Source organism: Desmodus rotundus, chromosome 4 (genome assembly GCF_022682495.2).
Source record: "Desmodus rotundus isolate HL8 chromosome 4, HLdesRot8A.1, whole genome shotgun sequence".
Lineage (NCBI taxonomy): Eukaryota > Metazoa > Chordata > Mammalia > Chiroptera > Phyllostomidae > Desmodus > Desmodus rotundus.
This window is the reverse complement of record NC_071390.1, coordinates 47648263-47670690: the sequence shown is the minus strand read 5'-3', so window position 1 is coordinate 47670690 and position 22428 is coordinate 47648263. Positions and strand designations below refer to the sequence as shown.

The window sequence follows — 22428 nt, the reverse complement described above, 5'->3', positions numbered from 1 at the left end:
CTTTGGGGGGATAAAAATATAATATGACTCCTTAAATCACTGTTAATAGTCCATGGGGCGGGATTTTTAAGAATATTTTGATGATTTTCATTTTTTTAAGCTGAGAAATGAACAGAGCACAAATGTAAGAAAATGAATTCTTGTGCAGCCACATGCAGGGACCACGGCCAAGTGTTCTTACACTTGCCTTGATAGAGACTATCTTTGAAACTACTATTTTAGTAGGAGGAGTGGGTCAGAGTAGAAATTCCTATTCTAATAGTAGTTGAACGTATTTATTTGGCCAAATCTTTTAGGGGAAGTCAATCTGATTCAGAAAGGAAAGCAAAAGATTATGGCTTTCTAACTTTTACAAAAAATGAAAAAGAAGGATGTTATGAATTTGAGAGATATTCACAAGACTTTATGAAATGATTTGCTTATTCTTTAAATGACAAAAACAACAAATCGTTTTCTGAGTAGATTAATTTTATTGACCCTTCAAGAGAGTCAATGAGTTCATAAACACAAGATTTAGCCCAATGGGTCTGGGATGTGTGTATAGTTAACAGAAACCACTAATATTTTTCCACTAAGGCTGAAGGGCTGACTGGCCCATCAGTGGCTAACTGATCTTTTAAATTGTGATACTGTGCTTTAGTTACACACAATCACAATGCTTCTCATTCATTTTCCTCAGCAACCCTCAGTAACTCGCACTTCTCAAGTTCTCATTCAGGACACCACCCGCTCCTTCCCCAGAGTGCAGCACAACACTGAGCCCTGCGTCTCCACCTGGGGGTTGGCGGCCATGATGGTGTAGTTGCCATCGTCATCGTTTGTGGTGGATTCAATGTGCAGAGAACACGTTCCATCTCCTTCTCGTTTCATTTTGCAGTGCTCATTTTGCTTTGAAATCTGCTTTCCATCTTTGAACCAGTAAACCTGAAATAAAAGATAATCAAGGAGCATATACATTGTTCTGTACATCTTCACAGGATAGTAAAGTAGGGAGTAGGATGAGGCAAGGGCTGATTCCCATCTCTATAAGTGAGCTATCTCTTATAAAACACTTAGAAAAAATCATAAAACATATTGAAAGCAGTGTAATATGCTCTTGCACTTATGCAATGCTTAAGTCAAAAATTCTATATAATTTAGGATCAAGATGAAGCTTTTACTATTTTTGTTGTCCTTCATAATTACTTGAAAGTTACCCTAAGAACCAGACATATTTTCAGAGGCAAAGAAAAAAAAAGGAAAAAAAGAAAACCAGGAGCCTATCTCCCCATTATCCCATTCCCATTATCCTTTCCCATTACAGGCTCAAGTCTACTGCAGTTGCAGATCTAAGGGTCTAGACGGGCTCACCTTGCTTGAAAGGGTAGTATGGTTTATTATGTTGAGTGGAATGAGGCCAGGATTCACTCACTAAATTTTTCATCCAGCTAAAATTTGAATATATATATATTTTTTTCCTGGTAAATTCTACATGTATCAAGGACATATCTCAAAGATGGGGGGTGGAGGGTGAGTGGACAGGACAAAGTACTGATTGCAGCTGCCCTCCTCTACATTTCCTTGTTCCCTAGCGTTACATGATAACACCATGCTAATTACTGTTTGTGAAAGAAGAGTGGAGAGATCCCCTGCTACAGCAATACTGGGTGTAAATCCTCCTCTCAGCTGACTGCCAAAAAATCTGATGACTCATAAGATTTTTCAGCAGCCAGTGATAATGATTTATGACATTTTTAGCATTTACCAACCTAATAGTAATGATACAAATATAGCTCGCTTTGTACAACAACAGGCACACTGAGGACATTCAATAAATGTTAAGTAAAAAAAAAATTAATTTAGCAAATTTGATGGTTGAGAGAATCAATAGCCTAAAACAGAAGATCATAACTAAGAAGTTTATTTTAAAATTTTAATAAAATTCTAACTTACTCATAAGTCTGATTTATTTTGGGCCTACTTAACAATCCTATTCCTGACTGTCTCTTTTTAGCCAAATTGTGAGGGCTTTGTTAATTTTCTGGTATTGGTTTTTACTCCCTTTGTAGAGAGTTCACTTGAGTCTGATAAGAAAGGTACTGTCTACAGTTCTGTGCTGCTGCTTTGCCAACCGGCTGGTCATCTTCCCTTACCTTTGGAACAGGTATTCCAACAATTTTGCAGGTGAATGTGACTGGAGAGCCTTCTGTGACCCGGAAGTGCTTGAGTCTTTTGTCAAAGATGGGAGCAATACACTTGCCTGTGGGGATCTCGTCATGTTGGATTTCATCATCCGATTCATCAACAGGGGTACGTTCCAAGCGAAACTCTATTTCATTCATCAGTCTCTGCTCAAAGCTTGAAATTTTGTACTCCTGTCAAAATGGTAAACATCTTTCAATTTCAATTTCTATGGGTGAGGGAGAAGGTGTCATTATAATTTGAAGATGCAACTTTTTAAGGTTCAGATGTTAGATTTATATCATGGAGCCCCAATAAACCGGGCATGTTCCATTTCCAGGTCCTCACCACGAGCACTAAAGGTGATTTCAGTGTCTCTACTACAATCCCAAACTGCCTTAGTGAATCCCGATTCCTCACCTTGAGCAGGGAGCCCCTGTAGAATCCTGTAGGGAATGGAATGAAGATGGAATGTAATTTCCGCAACTACTATCAATGTCCATTTCAATATGTAGAGCTGCTTATGAACTGCATTCTGATGGATGCCTGCATTACCAATTTCCTGTCTCTACCGGACATTCCCATCTGCATACTTGAAGAAAATCTATTTTGAATAAATCTTCCTTGACTCCATATCAGTCTTCATTGCATCTCTCTACTCCCTGCACAACAAAACTATTTGAAAAAATTTTATATTGTTACAGGATCATTTCCTTGTCACCTGTTCTCTTGCTAACCTAGTCCAGTTAGGATTGTGTTCTCACTGTCCCATTGTAATTACTATTGTTAGGGTCTCCAAATTTGCCAAATCCAGCTGTCACTTATTTGTTCTTACCTTCTCACACCTCTCAGCAGCATTAGGCACAGATGGCTACTTCTCCTTTTTGAAACATTTTCTTCTGTGGGTATTCATGACACTGTACAGGTTTTCCTTCTCTGTCTCTAGCTGCTCCTTATCAGTCTTCCTTGCTAGCTCCTAACTGTAGGTAGGTGATCTCATCCAATCCCACAGCTTCAGATATACTGAATGGCCCCAAATCCATATCTCCAAGTATGGTCTTTCCCCAGAGCTCATAAATCCAGTAATCTACTCTGTATAATGAGAGTCATATACCCAATGATTTACTCTATACCATGGCTTGGGTGCCCAATGGGCATCTCAAACTTAGCATGGTCCAACAATGCCCACTTGATTTCTGTCCCCAGAAATGCTCCTACTCTGCTCTTTCTCATCTCAGGAAATGGCATCTCTATTCATCTCTATTAAGTGGTTAAGCCAGTGTTTCCACACACAGTCTATGGTGAAAACCAGGTTTCTAAAAATTTCCAAGCTGTACTTTTGTAAAATAAAATAAGAATTAATTTACTAGAAAAACGAGAATATAAAAGCATGCAAATTTATTATGCTCAAAAGACATGAAATTTTTCTGTCAAATTACTATAAAAATTTCTCAGTGGTTACTGTCAATGTCTGTACTTATCTCAGGGTGGAGACGAGATAGCTTGCAGACTGCCACAGGTCCTCAGACCACCCTTTGAGTGTACCCAGGTAAACCCTAAATCCAGGACTCACCCCGAATTCCTTTCACTTGCTCTCCCTGCCACATTCTATCTAGCTTAAAAGTCCCCTCCCCAAAGCAGCCTTCCCAGGTCACTTCATCTAGTAACTCTCCACTCTAACTTTCTGTCTAATATCAGTTGCTATCTAGTATTTTTCTTGTTTGTTTTTTGATTGAATGATTGGATATCTCTACGTGCTAGAACGTTACTTCCACAAGAGCAGAGGTCATGTTTATCTTGCTTTCCTCTGTGTCAACAGCAACTTAAACAGTGAGTGGCTGCCTCATGGCAGGTACTCAGTGAGCTTCTGAAGAACAAGTGAATGCATGAATGACATGGGGCAAGCTCTCGTTGCAACTGTGCCCATCTTTGAGGAATCTGGAACGTTATTTGTGATTTTATCAAGTTGGGGCCCAATTTTACAGAATTTAAAAATGGTTGAATTGATTTCACATAAGGAACTACAAGAGGATTGTGATGACAATATGCATATTTTGTTTTACTATAAATGTATATATGGTTAAATATTTATTGTTTTACCAGCACTACAAATTGGGAGGTGATGAAAACAGAACACTCAGTGAGTTATTTGAAAAATACTAACAGAATCGAGAGCCCACTACACTTTGTTAATGAAAATGATAAAACAGTATATTGATAGGCCGGGACACATGTGATAGCTTTAATGGTGCTTCTAGCACAATTAGGTATGGAAGAACACTAGGTATATGTTTGTTCTGGGGCCTGGGAGAGCTTCTTAATTTCCTAGAGCAATTTGTCAGTTGTATGTGAGATGGGGAGCAGGTATGACAAATGATGACACCCACAGAAAGCCACTACCTGATGACACTTGATTTGTTGACAACAGTGATTGTCTTTAACATCACAGGCATAACACTTTGAACAATATGGAGATGCACAAACAGTTGAACTTAGAAGTAGCTGTATTGGTTTTATGTAATAAAGGAAGCTTTAAAAAAAAAAGCTGTGGTAGATTTACACAATGGAATACTACTTGGCCACAAAAAAGAAATCTTATCATTTGCAACAGCATGGATGGACCTGGAGAGCGTTATGCTAAGTGAAATAAGACAGTCAGAGAAAAACAAATACCATATGATCTCGCTCATATGTGGAGTCTAATGAACAAAATAAGCTAACAAACAAAATAGAAACAGACTCACAGATAGAGAACAGGCTAATTGCTGTCAAAGGGGAGGGGAGGTATGGGACTGAGTGAAAAAGGTGAAGAGATTAAGCAAAACAAAACACAACAAAAAATCCTCATAGATCCAGACAACGGTATGGAGATTACCAGAGGGGAAGGGGGTCAGGGGAGGTAACAGAGGATGTAGGGAAGATAAATGGTGATGGAAGGAGACTTGAACACATAATACCACATATAGATGATGTATTATAGAACTGTACACCTGAAAGCTGTATAATTTTATTAACCAATGTCACCCCAATACATTCAATTAAAAAATAAAGGCGGAACCAAGATGGCGGCGTAGGTAGACATACTCCGCCTCCTCGCACAACCAGAACTGACAGAGAATCGAACAGCAAGGGGGACCAACACCAAGGAAATAGAAAATAAACATTCATCCAGACTGGTAGGAGGGGCGGAGACGGGCACCAGGGCGGAGAGGACTCGCGTGGCTGTGGCGGGACTGAGACTGGCGGAGTGTGGGACAAATGGCGCAGGCAGTCCGAGCACTAGCAGACCCTGCGGCCCCACATTTGCACAGATAAACCCAGAGGGCCAGTCTCAGAGTGGCGGAGAACAGGGCAGGCAGAGCAGTGGGTAGCCCCCCACGGCACCACATTCGCCCACAGATAAACCGGATGAACAGTGGGGAGCTAAGCAGACCGCGTAACCCAGGGCTCCAGCACGGGGGAAATAAAGCCTCAAACCTCTGATTGAAAACACCCGTGGGGGTTGGGGCAGCAGCAGGAGAGACTCCCAGCCTCACAGGAGAGGTTGTTGGAGAGACCCACAGGGGCCTAGAGTGTGCACAGGCCCGTCCACTCGGGAACCAGCACCAGAGTGGCCCAGTTTGACTGTGGGTAGCGGAGTGAAAGATTGAAATCCGGAGGAGAGTGAGGCAGGTGCCATTGCTCCCACTCGGCCCCTCCCCCACGTACAGCGTCACAGCACAGCGACCAGCGCAACCCCACCCCGGTGAACACCTAAGGCTCCGTCCCTTAAAGTGACAGATGCACCAAGACAAACAAACAAACAAAAATGGCCCAAATGACAGAACACTTCAAAGCTCCAGAAAAAATACAACTAAGCGATGAAGAGATAGCTAACCTATCGGATGCACAGTTCAAAGCACTGGTTATCAATATGCTCACAGACTTGGTTGAATCTGTTTGAAAAACATGAAAAAATGAAGCCTATGCTAAAAGAAACAAAGGAAAATGTACAGGGAACCAATAGTGATGAGAAGGAAACTGGGACTCAAATCAATGGTGTGGACCAGAAGGAAGAAACAAACATCCAACCAGAAAAGAATGAAGAAACAAGAACTTGGAAAAATGAGGAGAGGCTTAGGAACCTCCAGGACACCTTGAAACGTTCCAACATCCGAATTATAGGGGTGCCAGAAGGAGAAGAGGAAGAACAAAAAATTGAAAACTTATTTGAACAAATAATGAAGGAGAACTTCCCTAATCTGGCAAAGGAAATAGACTTCCAGGAAGTACAGGAAGCTCAGAGAGTCCCAAAGAAGCTGGACCCAAGGAGGAACACACCAAGGCACATCATAATTACATTACCCAAGATTAAACGCAAGGACCTACATCCAAGATTACTGTATCCAGAAAAGCTATCATTTAGAATGGAAGGGAGGAACTACTATAAAGGACACATGGACAAAACCAAGGGGGAGGGTGGAGGTGGGGGAGGGAGGTGGGTTCAGCTGGGGTGGGGTGGAGGGATGGGGAGAAAAGGCATACAACTGTAATTGAATAACAATAAAAATTAAAAAAAAAAAGAATGGAAGGGAAGATAAAGTGCTTCTCAGATAAGGTCAAGTTAAAGAAGCTCATTATCACCAAGCCCTTATTATATGAAATGTTAAAGGGAGTTACCTAAGAAAAAGAAGATCAAAAATAGGAACAGTAAAAATGACAGCAAACTCACAGTTATTAACGGCCACACATAAAACAAAAATGAGAGCAAACTAGGCAAACAACTAGAACATGAGGGTTGTCATTAAGGGAGTGGGAGGAAGAGAGGGGGGGAAAGGTACAGAGAATAAGTAGCATAGATGATAGGTGGAAAATAGACAGGGGGAGGGTAAAATAGTGTAGGAAATGTAGAAGCCAAAGAACTTATAAGTATGACCCATGGACATGAACTATAGGGGGGGAATGTGGGAGGGAGGGGGGTGGGCAGGATGGAGTGGGGTGGGGTGGGGAAATGGGACAACTGTAATAGCATAATCAATAAATATATTTAAAAAAAAGAGTTTTTTACAGAGACAGGCAGATCTGATGATCAACTTGGGGACCCCAGGATCCAACCAGGCCTGAAACCCTCTCCACCCTGCAGAACTCTCATTGAAAAGACCCAATAAATATTCTTTTCTTTAAAAAAAAAATAAAGGAAGCTTTTTTAGCTTTAATAATAATAATAATAATAATAATAAATAAAATAATTGAGAGCCCAGAAATAAACTCACATGTATACAGGCAAATAATTTTTGAAAAAGGAGTCAAAACATACAATGGAGAAAAGAAAGCCTCTTCAATAAATAGTGCTGGGAAAATTGAAAAGACACATGGAAAAGAATAAAACTAGTCTGGTATTTGTCAGACTACTTTTGGCAGGCCCATACACTAAAATTAACTCAAAATGGACCAAGGACCTAAATATAAGATCTGAAACAATAAATTACATAGAAGAAAACATAGGTACTAAACATATGGGCCTTGGTCTTAGGGAATATCTTATGAACTTGACCTCAAAAGCAAGTGTCGCTCAGTGGGTTGGAGTGTCGTTTTGTAGACCAAAGTCCTACGGTTCAATTCCCAGTCAGGGCACATGCTTAGGTTGTGGGTTCAGTCCCCAGTCAGGCCATGTGCAAGAGGCAACTGATCAATGTTTCTCTCTCACATCAATGTTTTTGTCCCTCTCTCTCCCTCCCTTCCCTTCTCTTCTCTCCAGAATTGATAAGCATGTCCATGAGTGAGGATTTTAAAAAAAGGCAAGGGAAGTCAAAACAGAAATAAATTAATGGGACTATATCAGACTAAAAAGCTTCCATACAGCAGAAGAAACCATCCACAAAACAAAAAGGCAACCAACCAAATGGCAGAAGATATTTGCAAACAACACCTTTGATAAGGGGTTAATATGCAAAATACATAAATAACTCCTACAACTGAATAACAAAAACCAAACAATCCAATTAAAAAATGGGCAGAGGACATACATGGACACTTCTCCCAAGAAAACATACAAATGGCTAACAGACATGAAAAGATGCTTTTCACTAGCTACTAGGGAAATGCAAATCAATCTGCAATGAGATACCACCCCCCACCTGTTAGACTAGATGTTATCAACAAGACAAGTTAATAACAAGTGTTGGGGAGGTTGTGGAGAAAAAGGAACCCTCATTCACTGCTGGTGGGAATGTAAACTGGTACAGCCACTATAGAAAATAGTATAGAGATTCCTAAAAAAATTAAGAATAGAGTTATTATATGACCCAACAATCTCTTTTCTGGGTGTCTACCCCCAAAATTTGAAAACATTTATTCATAAAGATGTATGTAACCCTATGTTAATTGCAGCATTATTCATAGTGGCTAAGACATGGAAACAACTGAATCGTCCTTCAATAGATGATTGGATAAAAAAGATGTGGTCCCTATATACAGTGGGAAGCTACTCAGCCACAAGAAAAGATGGAATACTGCCATTTGTGACAACATGGGTGGATCTTGAGACTATCATGCTAAATGAAGTAAGTCAGATGGAAAAAGTCATTAAGCATATGATTTCATTCATATGTGGGGTATAAAACTGAAAGTGACACATGAACACAAAGACACACAACCAAACAAAAACTCAGATGCAGACAAGAGTATAGTGATTATCAGAGGGAAAGGGGGTGGGTGTGAGGTAGTAAAGGGTAAAAGGGGTCAAATATATGGTGATGAAAGAAGATTTCGCTTTGGGTGGTGATTTCACTTTTGGGCGGAGACACAATATACAGATGATGTATTATAGAATTGCACACCTGAAACCTATATAATTTTATTAACCAATGTCACTCCAATAAATTTAGTTAAAAATACTATTTGTAATTATTGAGCATACAGTTGTAAACAGATTTTAACTGGAAGTTTCCACTGAGGCACGAAGATGGGCTATGTATCAGAAAACAAGTGAGGTGGGAGATGAACTATTCTCCAGAAATTTCAAAGCAGGTGCTTAATGATAGGTTAGATGATTTAAAGCCTCCATCAGAGATACAAGAATCAGGAGGGAGAAGACCCAGTGAGAAGACTTTGGATATAGTAATTAATGTCTGTGAGTCTCCTACCTCCACCTCCAGCCCCAGAGTACCTTCCTTTCACTTGAAGTCTATCTAGCAAGGTCTCTCTCCTGCCTAAGTAATCTAGAGTGAGGATGGAGGTGGACTTTGTGGTGGGCGAGCTGAAGGCAGCATTGAGTAACCCGCACTCCTGCACTGTGTCAGGGCAGAGGCCCTGTGACGGTTCTTGTCATGCATGTGTGGGTCACACATGATGCAAAGCCAGTGTGGGGGAAGCTTTGTCCTCCCATAGTTGGGGAAGGAAGGAGTCAGGAAAAGCAGTTAGGAAAGTGGGGCGAGAGGGAGCAAAAAAGAGAGAGAATGGCTAAACTTCCCTTCCTGGCTTTTTAGGTTCTTATCCTGCAGCAGTCCCTGGGGTGTGGGTTGGGGATGGGGGTGTTTGTGTGTGGGGTCTTAGTTTTGAATAAGGATTGGAGTGTTGGTTACTACAAGGACTGGGAATTTTGTATTACTGAATCAAAATTGTATTTTTTTGCTTATTTTATTATTATTTTTGGATTAATATTGTATTTTGCAACAAAGTAACCATAAAACCTTATATGAAGTAAAGTGATCAAGATGATTTTGAGGTAGCCTCACATTTGAGATTGCAAGGAGCAGAAGAATTAGCCTTATTAGATAAATTTAAAAGAATAATGGAAGAAAAAAAATAAAATTTCTTTTAAAACATAACTACTTCATGTACCATTATATGATATAATGTATAAATTGCAGATGAGCGAGAAAATCAGAATACTGTAGGTGAAGGAGTTTTCATGAAAGATTTCATAAACCATTTGGAAAGTCTAAACTCAGGAACAAGGAAGCCAGGCAACTGTTACTGAAGCTTGTCACTGAGGCAGTGAATCTTTACCTCTGAGATGTTTACAAAAATCTACACCATCCCCAAAGCAGGAAGTGCTGTTTTTGTAGTGCTTTGCAACTAGGAGTTGGTTATCCCAAAGGTAACTATCCTTATTACATAGAAATCAAGGTTTGTCATTCCAAGTTATGACTGATGGGACTCAGATTTTGTAAGGAAATTTGCAAACACATACAATGTGTGTAAAGTTAAGTTTAAAGGTGCTTTCTGCACTATTCTGCACAAAGTGTGCACCACTGAGCCAATGTTGGTGGACAGGCACTTTCAATTTCCAGGACTGAATTTATGTTGCGTTCTCCATTTCCCCTTGCCTTGTCCCCTTTGTGAGTAAAAGCAGAAGTTTCTGTGTCACCTGCTTGTGGGTGATGTCTATGCTCAAAGGAGAGAATTTGGGGGTGTGTGTAATTCTGGCCTATGTGGCAATCAAATCAGTGATAGATGACCAATCCTTTCTAGACTTATTTTTAAGACCTTAAGTGAAAATGAATTTCACAGAATTTCAGTTGCTCTACAAAAGAAAACAAAAAGCTAAAAAATTTTTTTTCAGAAGAATGTACAATTTAAAAATATATATTTTTTCTTCCTTTAAAGATAACCCTCTTAAGGGCTGATAACTTGACAACTTGAAACATTTGATTTTTAGGACACATCTGCAGAAAATTTCTTCAAATTGGCATAGTGGTGGAGAGTGCTTTCCTCCTGTTGAGAACCACAGTGTGATGATACAGCCCAATCAGATATGGCATTGCCAAGGCTCTGGATTTCCAAAGTGTGGGCCCTCATCAGAACTTATACCCTGAGCTCATGCTGGCTTCCGCTACTCTGGGTTCTCAGTCGACTTCAGAGGAGAGTAGTCAAATAGGATCAACCCAGCTGGAGGAGCCTGCTTAAGGGTTCCAAACAACTCTGGGTACAATGTTCACTAAAGAAAGTCTTATGTATTAGAGAAGGTATTCTTTTTTGTTTCAGGGAGATCCACAGTATGATCAGAGGATAAGATTCCTGTTAAACTTGGAGGTTAACGTACATAGAGGATGCCTTCTTTTACTATTTATTTAATAATTATAGGCTACCTTCAATAAAGATGAGCAAGCTTCACAGCCTACTTCCTGCCCCTGCTGCCAAGTTCTTAGTAAGCACCTACTATATGCTAAATACTATGATAGGTGCTAGAGATACAACATTCTATAAAATGGAGACTCTACCTTCAAAGATGTTGCATAAAAATACTTTAAATCCAATTTTTTCTCTAAGAATAAAGAAATACTAAAAGATGTATAGATTTATTTTATACTTAAATGTTCACTTAGCACCAGTTTTGCTTAATTTCAGTTTCATTTTTTTCTGCGTGTAATCTCAATGTTTTTAAAGTTTTTATCTTTTTAATCAATTGATCAAAATTGATCAATTGCGTGATAGATTGCTATCACGGCTAGTAGTATCCACAATTAGATATAATCACAGTCTATATAGTCAAGTGAGATATTTTCTATAGATAGGCAACAAATCCAAAATTTCCTTATTGGTCAAGAGTTTCATTATCTTATCTGAAATGAATGTAAATTCCATTGTTGTATGTTAATTCAGCAAATATTCACTGAGCTCCTTCTCTGTGCTAGATATAACAGGTGTACAACAATGAACAAGACACCCCCAATCTCAGTTCCTAGGGACCTTGTGATCAGTGTATCATGGGTGGGCCCATGGCAGATGACATTGGGACATTTCTTCACTACAGTGTCCTACAGTTCCCAAAAGGGGCAACCTAAGGCCAATGGCTATGTGAAATTTTTAATAGAAAATCCTATAGACTCCACCACAAAACTACTCAACCTAATAAGTGAATTTAGCAAAACGGCGGGATACAAAGTCAATATTCAGAAATTGAAGGCATTTTTGTGTACCAGCAATGAAATATCAGAAACAGAAATCAGGAAAAAGATCCCATTTGCTATACCAACAAGAAAAATAAAGTACCTAGGAATAAACCTAACCAAGGAGGTAAAAGACCTATACTCAGAAAACTACACAACACTGAAGAAAGAAATTAAGGAAGATACAAACAAATGGAGGCATGTACCATGTTCATGGATTTGAAGAATTAACATCATCAAATGTCCATACTACCCAAAGCAATTTATAGATTCAATGCAATCCCTTTTAAAATACCAATGACATATTTCACAGATATAGAACAAATATTTCAAAAATTTATATGGAACAATAAATGACCCTGAATAGCCACAGCAATTTTAAGAAAGAAGAACAAAGTAGGAGGGATCACAATGCCTGATACCAAACTGTATTACAAGGCCACAGTAATCAAAACAGCCTGGTACTGGCTTAAGAACAGACACATAGACTTCCAGCCAAGACAGAGGCATAGGTAGACACATTCTGACTCTGCACAACCAAAAGAAGGACATCAACATATTTAAAAACAAAAAACAACCAGAACTGACAGAAAATCAAACTGTATGGAAGTCTGACAACCAAAGAGTAAAGAAGGAACATTCATCCAGACTGGTAGGAGGAGTGGAGATGGGCAGCCGGGTAGAGAGGACTCATGGCAAGGCAGTGGCTGGAGGACCGGAGCAGGCAAGGCAGAGGCTTTCAGACCAGGCGGTCCCACATTTGCATGCAGATAAACTGGGAGGAACAACCAGGGAGCGAGACAGACCATGTAACCCAGGGTTCCAGCGAGGGGAAATAAAGCCTCAAAACCTTCGACTGAAAACACCTGTGGGGGTTGAGGCAGCAGAAGAAACTCCCAGCCTCACTGGAGAGTTCGTTGGAGAGGCCCACAGGGCCTAGAAAGTACACAAGCCCACCCACCTGGGAATGAGCACCAGAAGGCCCCAATCTGCTTGTGGGTAGCAGAGGAAGGGACTGAAAGCAGGCAGAGAGCTGAGCAAGCAGCACTGTTCCCTCTTGGACCCCTCCCCTACATACAGTGTCACAATGCAGCAAAGTGGGTTGCCCTGCCCTGGTGAACACCTAAGGCTCCACCCCTTACTACGTAACAGATGCCAAGACAAAAAAAAAAATGGCCAAATGAAAGAACAGATCAGAGCTCCAGAAAAAATACAACTAAGCACTGAAGAGATAGCCAACCTGTCAGATGAAGAGTTCAAAACACTGGTAATCAGGATGCTCACAGAATTGGTTGAATATAGTTGCAAGTTAGAGGGGGAAATGAAAGCTATACAAAGTGAAATAAAGGAAATTGTACAGGCACCAACAGTGACTGGAAGGAAACCAGGACTCAAATCAATGGTTTGGAGCAGAAGGAAGAACAAAAAATTCAACCAGAATAGAATGAAGAAACAAGAATTCAAAAAATGAGGGGAGGCTTAGGAACCTCCAGGACATCTTTAAATGTTCCAACATCCAAATCATAGGGGTGACAGAAGGAGAAGAGGAAGACCAAAAAATGGAAAACTTATTTGAACAAATAATGAAGGAGAACTTCCTCGATCTGGCAAAGGAAATAGACTTCCAGGAAGTCCAGGAAGCTCAGAGAGTCCCAAAGAAGATGGGCCCAAGGAAGCACACACCAAGGCACATCATAATGAAATTACCCAAGATTAAAGATAAGGAGAGCATCTTAAAAGCAGCAAGAGGAAAGGAGACAGTTACCTACAAAGGAGTTCCCATTAGACTATCAGCTGATTTCTCCAAAGAAACCTCACAGGCAAGAAGGGGCTGGAAAGAAATATTCCAGGTCATGAAAGGCAAGGATCTACATCCAAGATTACTCTGTCCAGCAAAGCTATCATTTAGAATGGAAGGGCAGATAAAGTGCTTCTCAGATAAGGTCAAGTTAAAGGAGTTCATTATCACCAAGCCCTTATTATATGAAATGTTAAAGAGACTTATCTAAGAAAAAGAAGATAAAAAATATGAACAGTAAAATGACAACAAACTCACAGCTATAACAACCGAACCTAAAAACAAAAACAAACTAAGCAAACAACTAGAACAGGAACAGAATCGCAGAAATGGAGATCACGTGGCGGGTTATCAGCAGGGGAGTGGGAGGGGAGGAAGGGGGGAAAAGGTACAGGGAATAAGTAGCATAAGTGGTGGGTACAAAATAGACAGGGGGAGGTGAAGAATAGTATAGGAAATGTAGAAGCCGAAGAACTTATATGTACGACCCATGGACATGAAGTAAAGTAGGGGAATGTGGGTGGGAGGGGGTGTGCAGGGTGGAGGGGAATAAAGGGGGGAAGATAGGACAATTGTAATAGCATAATCAATAAAATATATTAAAAAAAAAACAAAAACAGGCACATAGACCAATGGAACAGAACAGAGAGCCCAGAAATAAGCCCACATCTCTATGGTTAATTAATATTTGACAAAGGGGACAGAAGCATAAAATGGAGTAAAAATAGCCTCTTCAACAAATGGTTTTGGGAGATATGGACAGCTACATGCAGAAAAATAAAACTCGACCACCAACTTACGCCATACACAAAAATAAACTCAAGGTGGACAAAAGAGTTAAATATAAATTGTGACACCATAAAAGTCCTAGAGGAGAACACAGGGAGGAAAATCTCAGATATTCCATGCAGCAATATTTTCATTGATATGTCCCCTAGAGCAAGGGACATAAAGGAAAAAATAAACAAATGGGACTTCATCAAAATAAAAAAAACTTCTGCATGGCTAAAGAAAACATCAGCAAAATGAAAAAGGAACCAACCGTCTGGGAAAATATATTTGCAAATGATACTTCGGATAAGGGTTTGATCTCCAAAATATATTAAAAACTCACACAACTCCACTCCAGGAAGACAACCCAAATAAAAAATGGGCAAAGGACCTGAACAGACATTTCTCCAAGGAGGACATACACAGGGCTCGGAGACATATGAAAGGGTGCTCAGCATCACTAGCCATCAGAGAGATGAAAATTAAAACCACAATAAGCTACCACATCACACCTGTGAGAACTGCCATCATAAACAAATCAACAAACAGCAAGTGCTGGCAAGGTTGTGGAGAAAAGGGAGCCCTGGTATGCTGTTGGTGGGAATGCAGACTGATACATCCACTGTGGAAAACAGTAAGGAATTTTCTCAGAAAACTAAAAATGGAACTGCCTTTTGACCCAGCAATTCCACTGCTGGGACTATACCCTAACAATCCTGAAACACCCATCCAAAGGAATATGCACCCCAACGTTCCTAGCAGCACAATTTACAATAGCCAAGTGCTGGAAGCAACCTAAGTGCCCATTAGTAAACGAGTGGATCAAAAAACTATGGTACATTTACACGATGGAATACTACGCAGCAGAGAAAAAAAAAGGAGCTTCTACCTTTCACGACAGCATGGATGGAACTGGAGAGCATTATGCTAAATGTAATAAGCCAGGTGGTGAAAGGCAAATATATGATCTCACCTATAAGTGGAACCTAATCAACAAAACAAAGAAGCAAGCAAAATATAATCAGACACATTGAAATTAAGAACAAACTGATAGTAGCCAGAGGGAGTTGGGAGGAGATAATGGGGGGAGGAAGGGGGAAGGGTTGTCAGGAACATGTGTAAAGAACACATGGACAAAGCCAAGGGGGTTAGGATCGAGGGTGGGAGGTGGGGATGGCTGGGGTGGGGTGAAAATGGAGACAACTCTTCTTGAACAACAGTAAAAAAAAATAAGAAAGAAAAGGAATGGATGGCAAGACTGCTCACAAACGAGGGTTTTATAAAGAATTCATGGTAGAGATGACAGAGGTAAAATTTAAATAGAGGACATGACTAAGCAGCTTAGAGAAGAAGATTAGGCGAACAAAAGGCAGAACAAGAATTAGGCACTTATTCCTTCCCCCTCCCCTCCCCCCCAGTCCTATAGGGGAGTATATAGGAACTGCAGGCAGTTTTAAAGAAGCATTACTTTAAAAAAAAAGGGGGGGAGGGAGGAAAAAATAAAGAAATTGGAAGGTTTTGAGAGAAATGAGGTCAAGGAGGAAAGTTAAAACAAGGCATTAAACATGTCTGTGTGTATTTAGAAATTAACAGTTGATAAACATTCACTGGGTTCAGAACATCATGCTAAGTCATGTGTGAACTAGAGTCATTGGTTGTAAGGGCTCCATTACATTTTGTGATCCTGGGTACCTTTGACTCTCAGGTTCACCTTGCAGCCCTAAACCATTTAAGTTTCATTGATGTTCAGTGAGGATCCCCTGGTGGTGAATACTACCCTTCAAAGTAAGAAGTGATGCAGCCAAGATCTTGAAATCAGGCACTTCTCCCTTGGCTTACCTCCATCCCAAAGAAAATTTGTTGTCAGATTAGAAAGCTAAACATTTTAATAAATGTGAATATCTGAAAGGATACATAAGGACATCTGATGACACCTTTGTATTGCACTAAGTTCCAAGAACCAAAAAGTAAATGTTAATAATTAGAAATGTTCTAATCTCTAACTTGTTCTCTAAAAACAAGTTAGAGAAAAAATGCTGGAATATTACAACAGAGAAATAAAAGTGGTATATATGGCAAAGAAAACTCCTTTTCTAAAAAAATGAGTTAGAAGTTTGACTTCTGATTTCTTTTCATGCTCAGCATAATGTAGTAATTCTGGACTACACAAAATGTTCTAGAACAGTTACTATTCTTCATTGGCTTAGGAATTAAAAAGGGCAAGAGAATCCAGATCTAAACATTTTCAAAGCAAAACCAAAACCAAACAAACAAAAAAACCCAAACAGAACAAATGCATGTTCTTTACAAGAAATCACTTGCTTCCCCCTTGCATGTGTGGGCTGATAAGGGAGTGAGAAGACACAGGTCATCTTGATTTCCCCAGGCTGCAGGTACAGATGGCTACCAATATGCAAGTGTTTCTTTATGATTGTTATCTACTTTTCTAAGCAAATTTTCTTCTTAATTTTACTAATGGGCCACAATACATTTTAGGCAGTTCTTCATAATATTTTCATTATCATTTCCCAAGGCAACAATGAATAAAACAATATTATAATATGGTCATCATTTTATTCCTCAAAACTTCCTCAACAACTACCAACCTAATGCAAGAAGTCCATCTCAGACAGCTCCTTCGATTCCTGAATTGCATTTATGCAGTTCGGTTTTCATTATCCAATGCATAGAAGGCAGTCAGACTAATCTACCATAATAACTCTCTGAAGAACACTGATGCATGGCACATATATTTAGATGGAGAGTACTGTGATTTAAAATTTTTTTTATACTTTGATTTGAGAGAGAGAGAGAGAGAGAGAGACTTCCATTTATTTATACATTCATTACTGCATTTTTGTATGTGCCCTGAGTGGGGATCGAACCTACAACCTTGGCCTATCAGGACAATGCCCTAACCAACTGAGTTATCTGGCCAAGGCCAAAGAAATGTTTGTTTGTGTTTTAAAAAGACTTTATTTGTTTATTTTTAGAGAGAGGGGAAGGGAGGGAGAAAGAGGGGGGAGAGAAACATCAATATGTGGTTGCCTCACGTGTGTCCCCTACTGGGGATCCAGCCCACAATCCAGGCATGGGAATCAAACCTGCGATTCTTGGGTTTGCAGGCCATCACTCAATCCACTGAGCCACACCAGCCAGGGCCAAAGAGATGTTTTTGAGATTGCTCTTAGTATCTACTATTAGCCCTGAAGTTAATTCACAATAGAGGTTTAGTAAAGAGTTCTTGGGTTTTTGGCACTCAACTTAATGGAAATTCATGTTTACATGTGCTGGCATTTCAGGTAATTAAAAGAAAAACCCTACTTTCTCCTGAGCTGGGCAATGGATTAGCATAGACCTACCTACAGACTAACCAGATAGCTTGTGTGCTGACCTGGTATCACTTTTTCAGGGTTCTAATTGCTCCCTCTCTGAGTTATAGGCTGACCATGGCTCTGATTTCCATGACACTTAGAAGGATTAACAACCACAAATAGATGACAGTATTGTAGGAAAATAAATCTGCATTAGACAGAGCAACATTTATGGGGCTTGAGGGTAACTGTTGTCATAAAACCGAAAAAGTAGAGTTCAGGAAAAATGTGAACGTGTACAGAGACCAGGGCTCTAGTTGTAGTTCCACCACCGACAGTTTGACAGCTGTGCCTCAGTGTTCCCTATCTAGGAAATGGGAGAGAAGAAGAGTTGCCTTGTTGCCTTGGTATTTGCCTCTCAGAAATATATGTAATTTCGTGAAATAATACATGAGAAGTGTACTCAACTATGGGAAGCTGAAACATTCTGCTTCAATCCAATAATTTAAAGTAAGTTTTAGAAAGGTTTTAAGCAACATATTTTCAAAAGAATCCACTCAGTAAAAATTGTCCAACCTTGAACACAATTGTAAAATACAGTACAACCACGGTCCACGGGAAACAAGAGGCAGAAACACTAAGCAAAACAGCAGGAAGATCTAGAGCCTTATTTCCAACACTTATGTCACAAATTCCACAATATTTGGCATATAGTTTTTTTTTTCATTACTTCCAGAGAGAGGGGGAGGGAAACACTGATGCAAGACAGAAGCATTGGCTGGCTGCCTTCTGTGTGCGCCTGGACTGAGGATCATATGCATGAGAACTGGGGGTTGAACCGCAGTGTAGGTGTGTGCCCTGACAGGGAATCGAACCTGCAACCTTTCAGTTACAGGATGACACCAACCAATTGAGCTACACTGGCCAGGGCTGGCATATAGTTTTGATTGAACTTTTACGTTATATTTTAAAGTAGATTTTACCAGTTCCCACCTTGGCAAATAAATCAAGAGTTAAATTATTACAATGTAAACCTGCATTTAAAAAAACCTTATAAATGCAAAAATTAATGACTCAAATAAGAAAACTGTCTATCTTTCTTTTATTTGATGCTCACATATGTCTTTCCCCTTTCTCCTTTAGTGTAAACACTTACGAGTAAGTGAGGATTTGTACAGATTGGACCACAGGATATTGCCTAATGGCTATTTCACATGTTTCAACCTAATGTAAAGATTGAGAGGAAATGGTGAGCAGACCTCAGGCTTATTAGATTGAAGGAGTCAGATAAGGGACAGCTGTTACCCAGTTCCTAAAAGTCTAGATCATCTCAAGGCTCAAATATTGAAATATCTCAAAGATGTGATGGTGTCGTTCCTGCCAAAACTGAGCTGAGGACTGTTAGAATGGACAACAGACTACCTTGTCTCTCTGCTTCTTCAACATATTTTGTTTTAGGTAAACCCCTGTAAACAAGGCAAACTGAGTTAACTGCGGAGGTAATCAAGAACTTCAGGTCCACGCAAACGGAGTTTACTACATGACCCTTGGTGACCCAAGACAGCGTGACAACCTCACTGAGGTAAGATGACCTGAGCATCCAAAGAAGGACTGAATTAAGCAAAATTATTTTCCTTACAGTGAAATTCCAATAAACAACCTTACCTGCTGGTTTGATCTGACATCACTGAAATTCATTTTTTTCCCCAAGTCTAGAATTACTGCATTCTTAGTTTCACGAATAGAATCATCATTCACTGGCTGGGGAGACTTTGCATTTTTCTTCATGAGCCCCTGGGATGGCCTGTAAAATAAAGTCATACCTGACACACCCATGAAAAGCACTGGTCAGCACAGAGAGGCCTAGAAATCAGAGCGGCTGGCACGGCAACCAGACACCAGGAGTCATCAAGCAACTACGGATGGCGTCTTGGGTGCAAAGTTGAGCACTACCCGGAGAATCTGTGTTTGTACAGGTGTTTTCAATATCTTAACTACTAAAAATTATTTAAAGTAATCATGCCCTTTGTCCGAAGGTGTTCGATATCCACTTTATTCAGGAATCCACTAAATGAGAGTCTTGTTCCAGACCCAAGCTATTTCATGTATGTGTCCCTTGTCGTGTTTTACACCAAGAAACTGCAGACACTTACGTGGATGGTGCGCTTCTAGGCAGCCCCATGGAATTGGTGGGTGGGATGGCAGGGAGAGAAGGCAGGACGGAGCTGAGGAAAGCCACTGGATTCTGAATGCGGCTGGTAGGAGAGACAGGAGTTGGAGACACGCAGCGGGGCTGAAACTGGTTTCCGCTGGAGATGGAAAATGTGAGTGGCGGTTGTGCTGGCTCTGTTGGACCTGGAGCTGGTGGCTCGGTTTGAACAGAAACTGCTCCTAGAGGTTTGGTTTGCATGAGGGGGTGAAAAGCTAAGAGGTTTTCTTTGCTCACTGTCCTCTGAATGGTTTGAGGAGTGCTGCTCAGGGTGAACACTGGAGAGCTGGAAGGGGACACGGCTGCTGCGGTGGTGTTCGTGGCAGGGAAGAAATGCTTTGGCCGGGTCAAGCTGAACGTCTGTGAAGAGGGGGACTTCACGTGCTTGCTGGACGTTGTCACCGCTGGGGGAGCAGTGGAGTTCAAGACACTCATGTTGAAAGGAAACTCCTTCGGAGATGAAGGAGATGAGTTTTGCAACTGCTGTTGTTCCAGTAAGACTTGGTTGTGAAGCTGTTGGAGCTGGCTGGAGTCGCTGTACAATAAAACAAGAGTAGGGAGAGAGCAGGGAAATCATCACCATCTGCTGATTAAGAAAACACAGTCAGAGTTGCCAGAAATCAGCTAAGCAATTTCTTTTGAGTTGTTTCTCCTTTCTAAATCTGTGTTATTGTCTGTAGGAAGGAAAAGGTCAGTGCGATACACAGTAACTCGAAGAGGCATCCTTCACATTGTATTGTTTTGTTGTGACCTTGGAGTTGTGCAACATAGCAGCCCAATTTTAATGCTTGTATTAACAAATTAAAAAAAAGAAATAGAAATAATAGTCCTTTTGTTGGGAGTGCTCAAAGTTGTGAGACGAACAGACAGTGTTTCAGCTTTGGGACAGAATTCACTGGACCACAAGCTGATGTGAGTTACTGAAGGGGGCTGAATTCTCCAAGCCAGTGTGCTCTATTCTCCACTGTGTCTCATTTTAGAGCAAACCTTTACAAAGCAGCTACATGTGTCTTAGTGTTTCTCATCCTCCCCTGACGACAGAGCTTTATAGAAAAGGTATCCATATGTCCCAATTCATCCTAGACAGTCTTGGTTTATACCTGTTTTCCTAGCATAGTTATTAACAGACTCTTTCAGTCTTTAAAATGCCATGGTTTAAATGATAAATTATATGGTCCCCCTAATTATAAACATTGCCTTAGACTTTTTTTTGTTCCTAAATGGAGAAAAGAGATCAAACAGGGAGCAGTTTCTTCATTTGTATAGGAACCCGAGTCACAGAAGCATCACAAGATTTGTCTTAAGTCCTGCAGGCTAATTTCTGTGAGTAAACCAGTTACTTTTCATGAATAAAACTGTCTAAAGGTCATCTATGCAGGAAGTTGTCTGTCAAACTTTGCTGTTTAGGACAAGCTGTTCTTAAGTGAGTAACCATAGGAAAATCTTCAAGGGAGGCTGCAGTGCTCCAAGGCCACTGCAGTTTTATGTTCTTTGGAAAAGGAAGTTGCTTCTGAAACATAGACAGTGATCTGTTGAACATGAGATCTATTATAAATGAAAGGCTTTATATTTGCTTACCCTCAAAAAAGCCAACAGCAAAGTAATAATTTTGAACCAGAAAGTTCTCCAAACCTTGATTTTTCTTAATTCTTGGAGTTTAAATTTTTCCTTTCCTTCATTAACATATCTGATACACAATATATGGAAAAGTAACTCACAAAATAGAGACCCATCTCCACTTTCATTACTGCTGTCAAATGCTACATACTCTGCAATCCTTTGTTCAGCTATGAAAACTTTTGTCTTGAGTTAAACTAGGAATTCCACTTGCCATGGTAACTTCTTTCTCCTCCTGCTTTTTATTTTATCATAGATGAAAGATTGAGCAATTAACAGAAGGAGAAATATTTTTGTTAGATTATCCTTAGACAAAGTATATACAATTAACATTGTTTCTGCTAATGTTGACTTCCCCAATGGTGTGAAAATACACAACCTTTAAATTTTTAATGGGACTGCAGCCAAGATAGAAGCATAGGTAAATATGCTTTGCTTTCTCACACAACCTAAAGGATAACAACCAATTTTAAAACAAAAAACAATCAGAACTGCCAGAAAATAGAACTGTATGGAAATCTGACAATCAAAGAGTTAAAGAAGAAACATTCATCCAGACTGATGGGGGGGGGCAGCGCTGGGCAGCTGCAGTGGAGAAGACACACAGCAAGGTGGCAGCTGGCAGCCCAGGTGGTCCCGCATTCGCATGCGGATAAGCCAGGAGGAACAACTAGGGAGTGAGACAGA

General features: G+C 40.2%; 1 protein-coding gene across 3 annotated transcripts in view; it reads right to left on the bottom strand.

Moving 5' to 3' along the window:
• MYPN (myopalladin) overlaps window positions 1-22428 on the bottom strand; it is a 112253-nt gene that overhangs the window by 10210 nt on the left and 79615 nt on the right. For all 3 annotated transcript variants that reach the window (XM_053922952.1, XM_045196081.2, XM_024561176.3), the window contains 4 exons: window positions 20069-20659; window positions 19581-19719; window positions 2133-2354; window positions 775-924 (listed from right to left, as the gene is read on the bottom strand). In XM_053922952.1, the coding sequence (XP_053778927.1) occupies window positions 775-924; window positions 2133-2354; window positions 19581-19719; window positions 20069-20659 (1102 nt within the window). The remainder of the gene's footprint in view (window positions 1-774; window positions 925-2132; window positions 2355-19580; window positions 19720-20068; window positions 20660-22428) is intronic.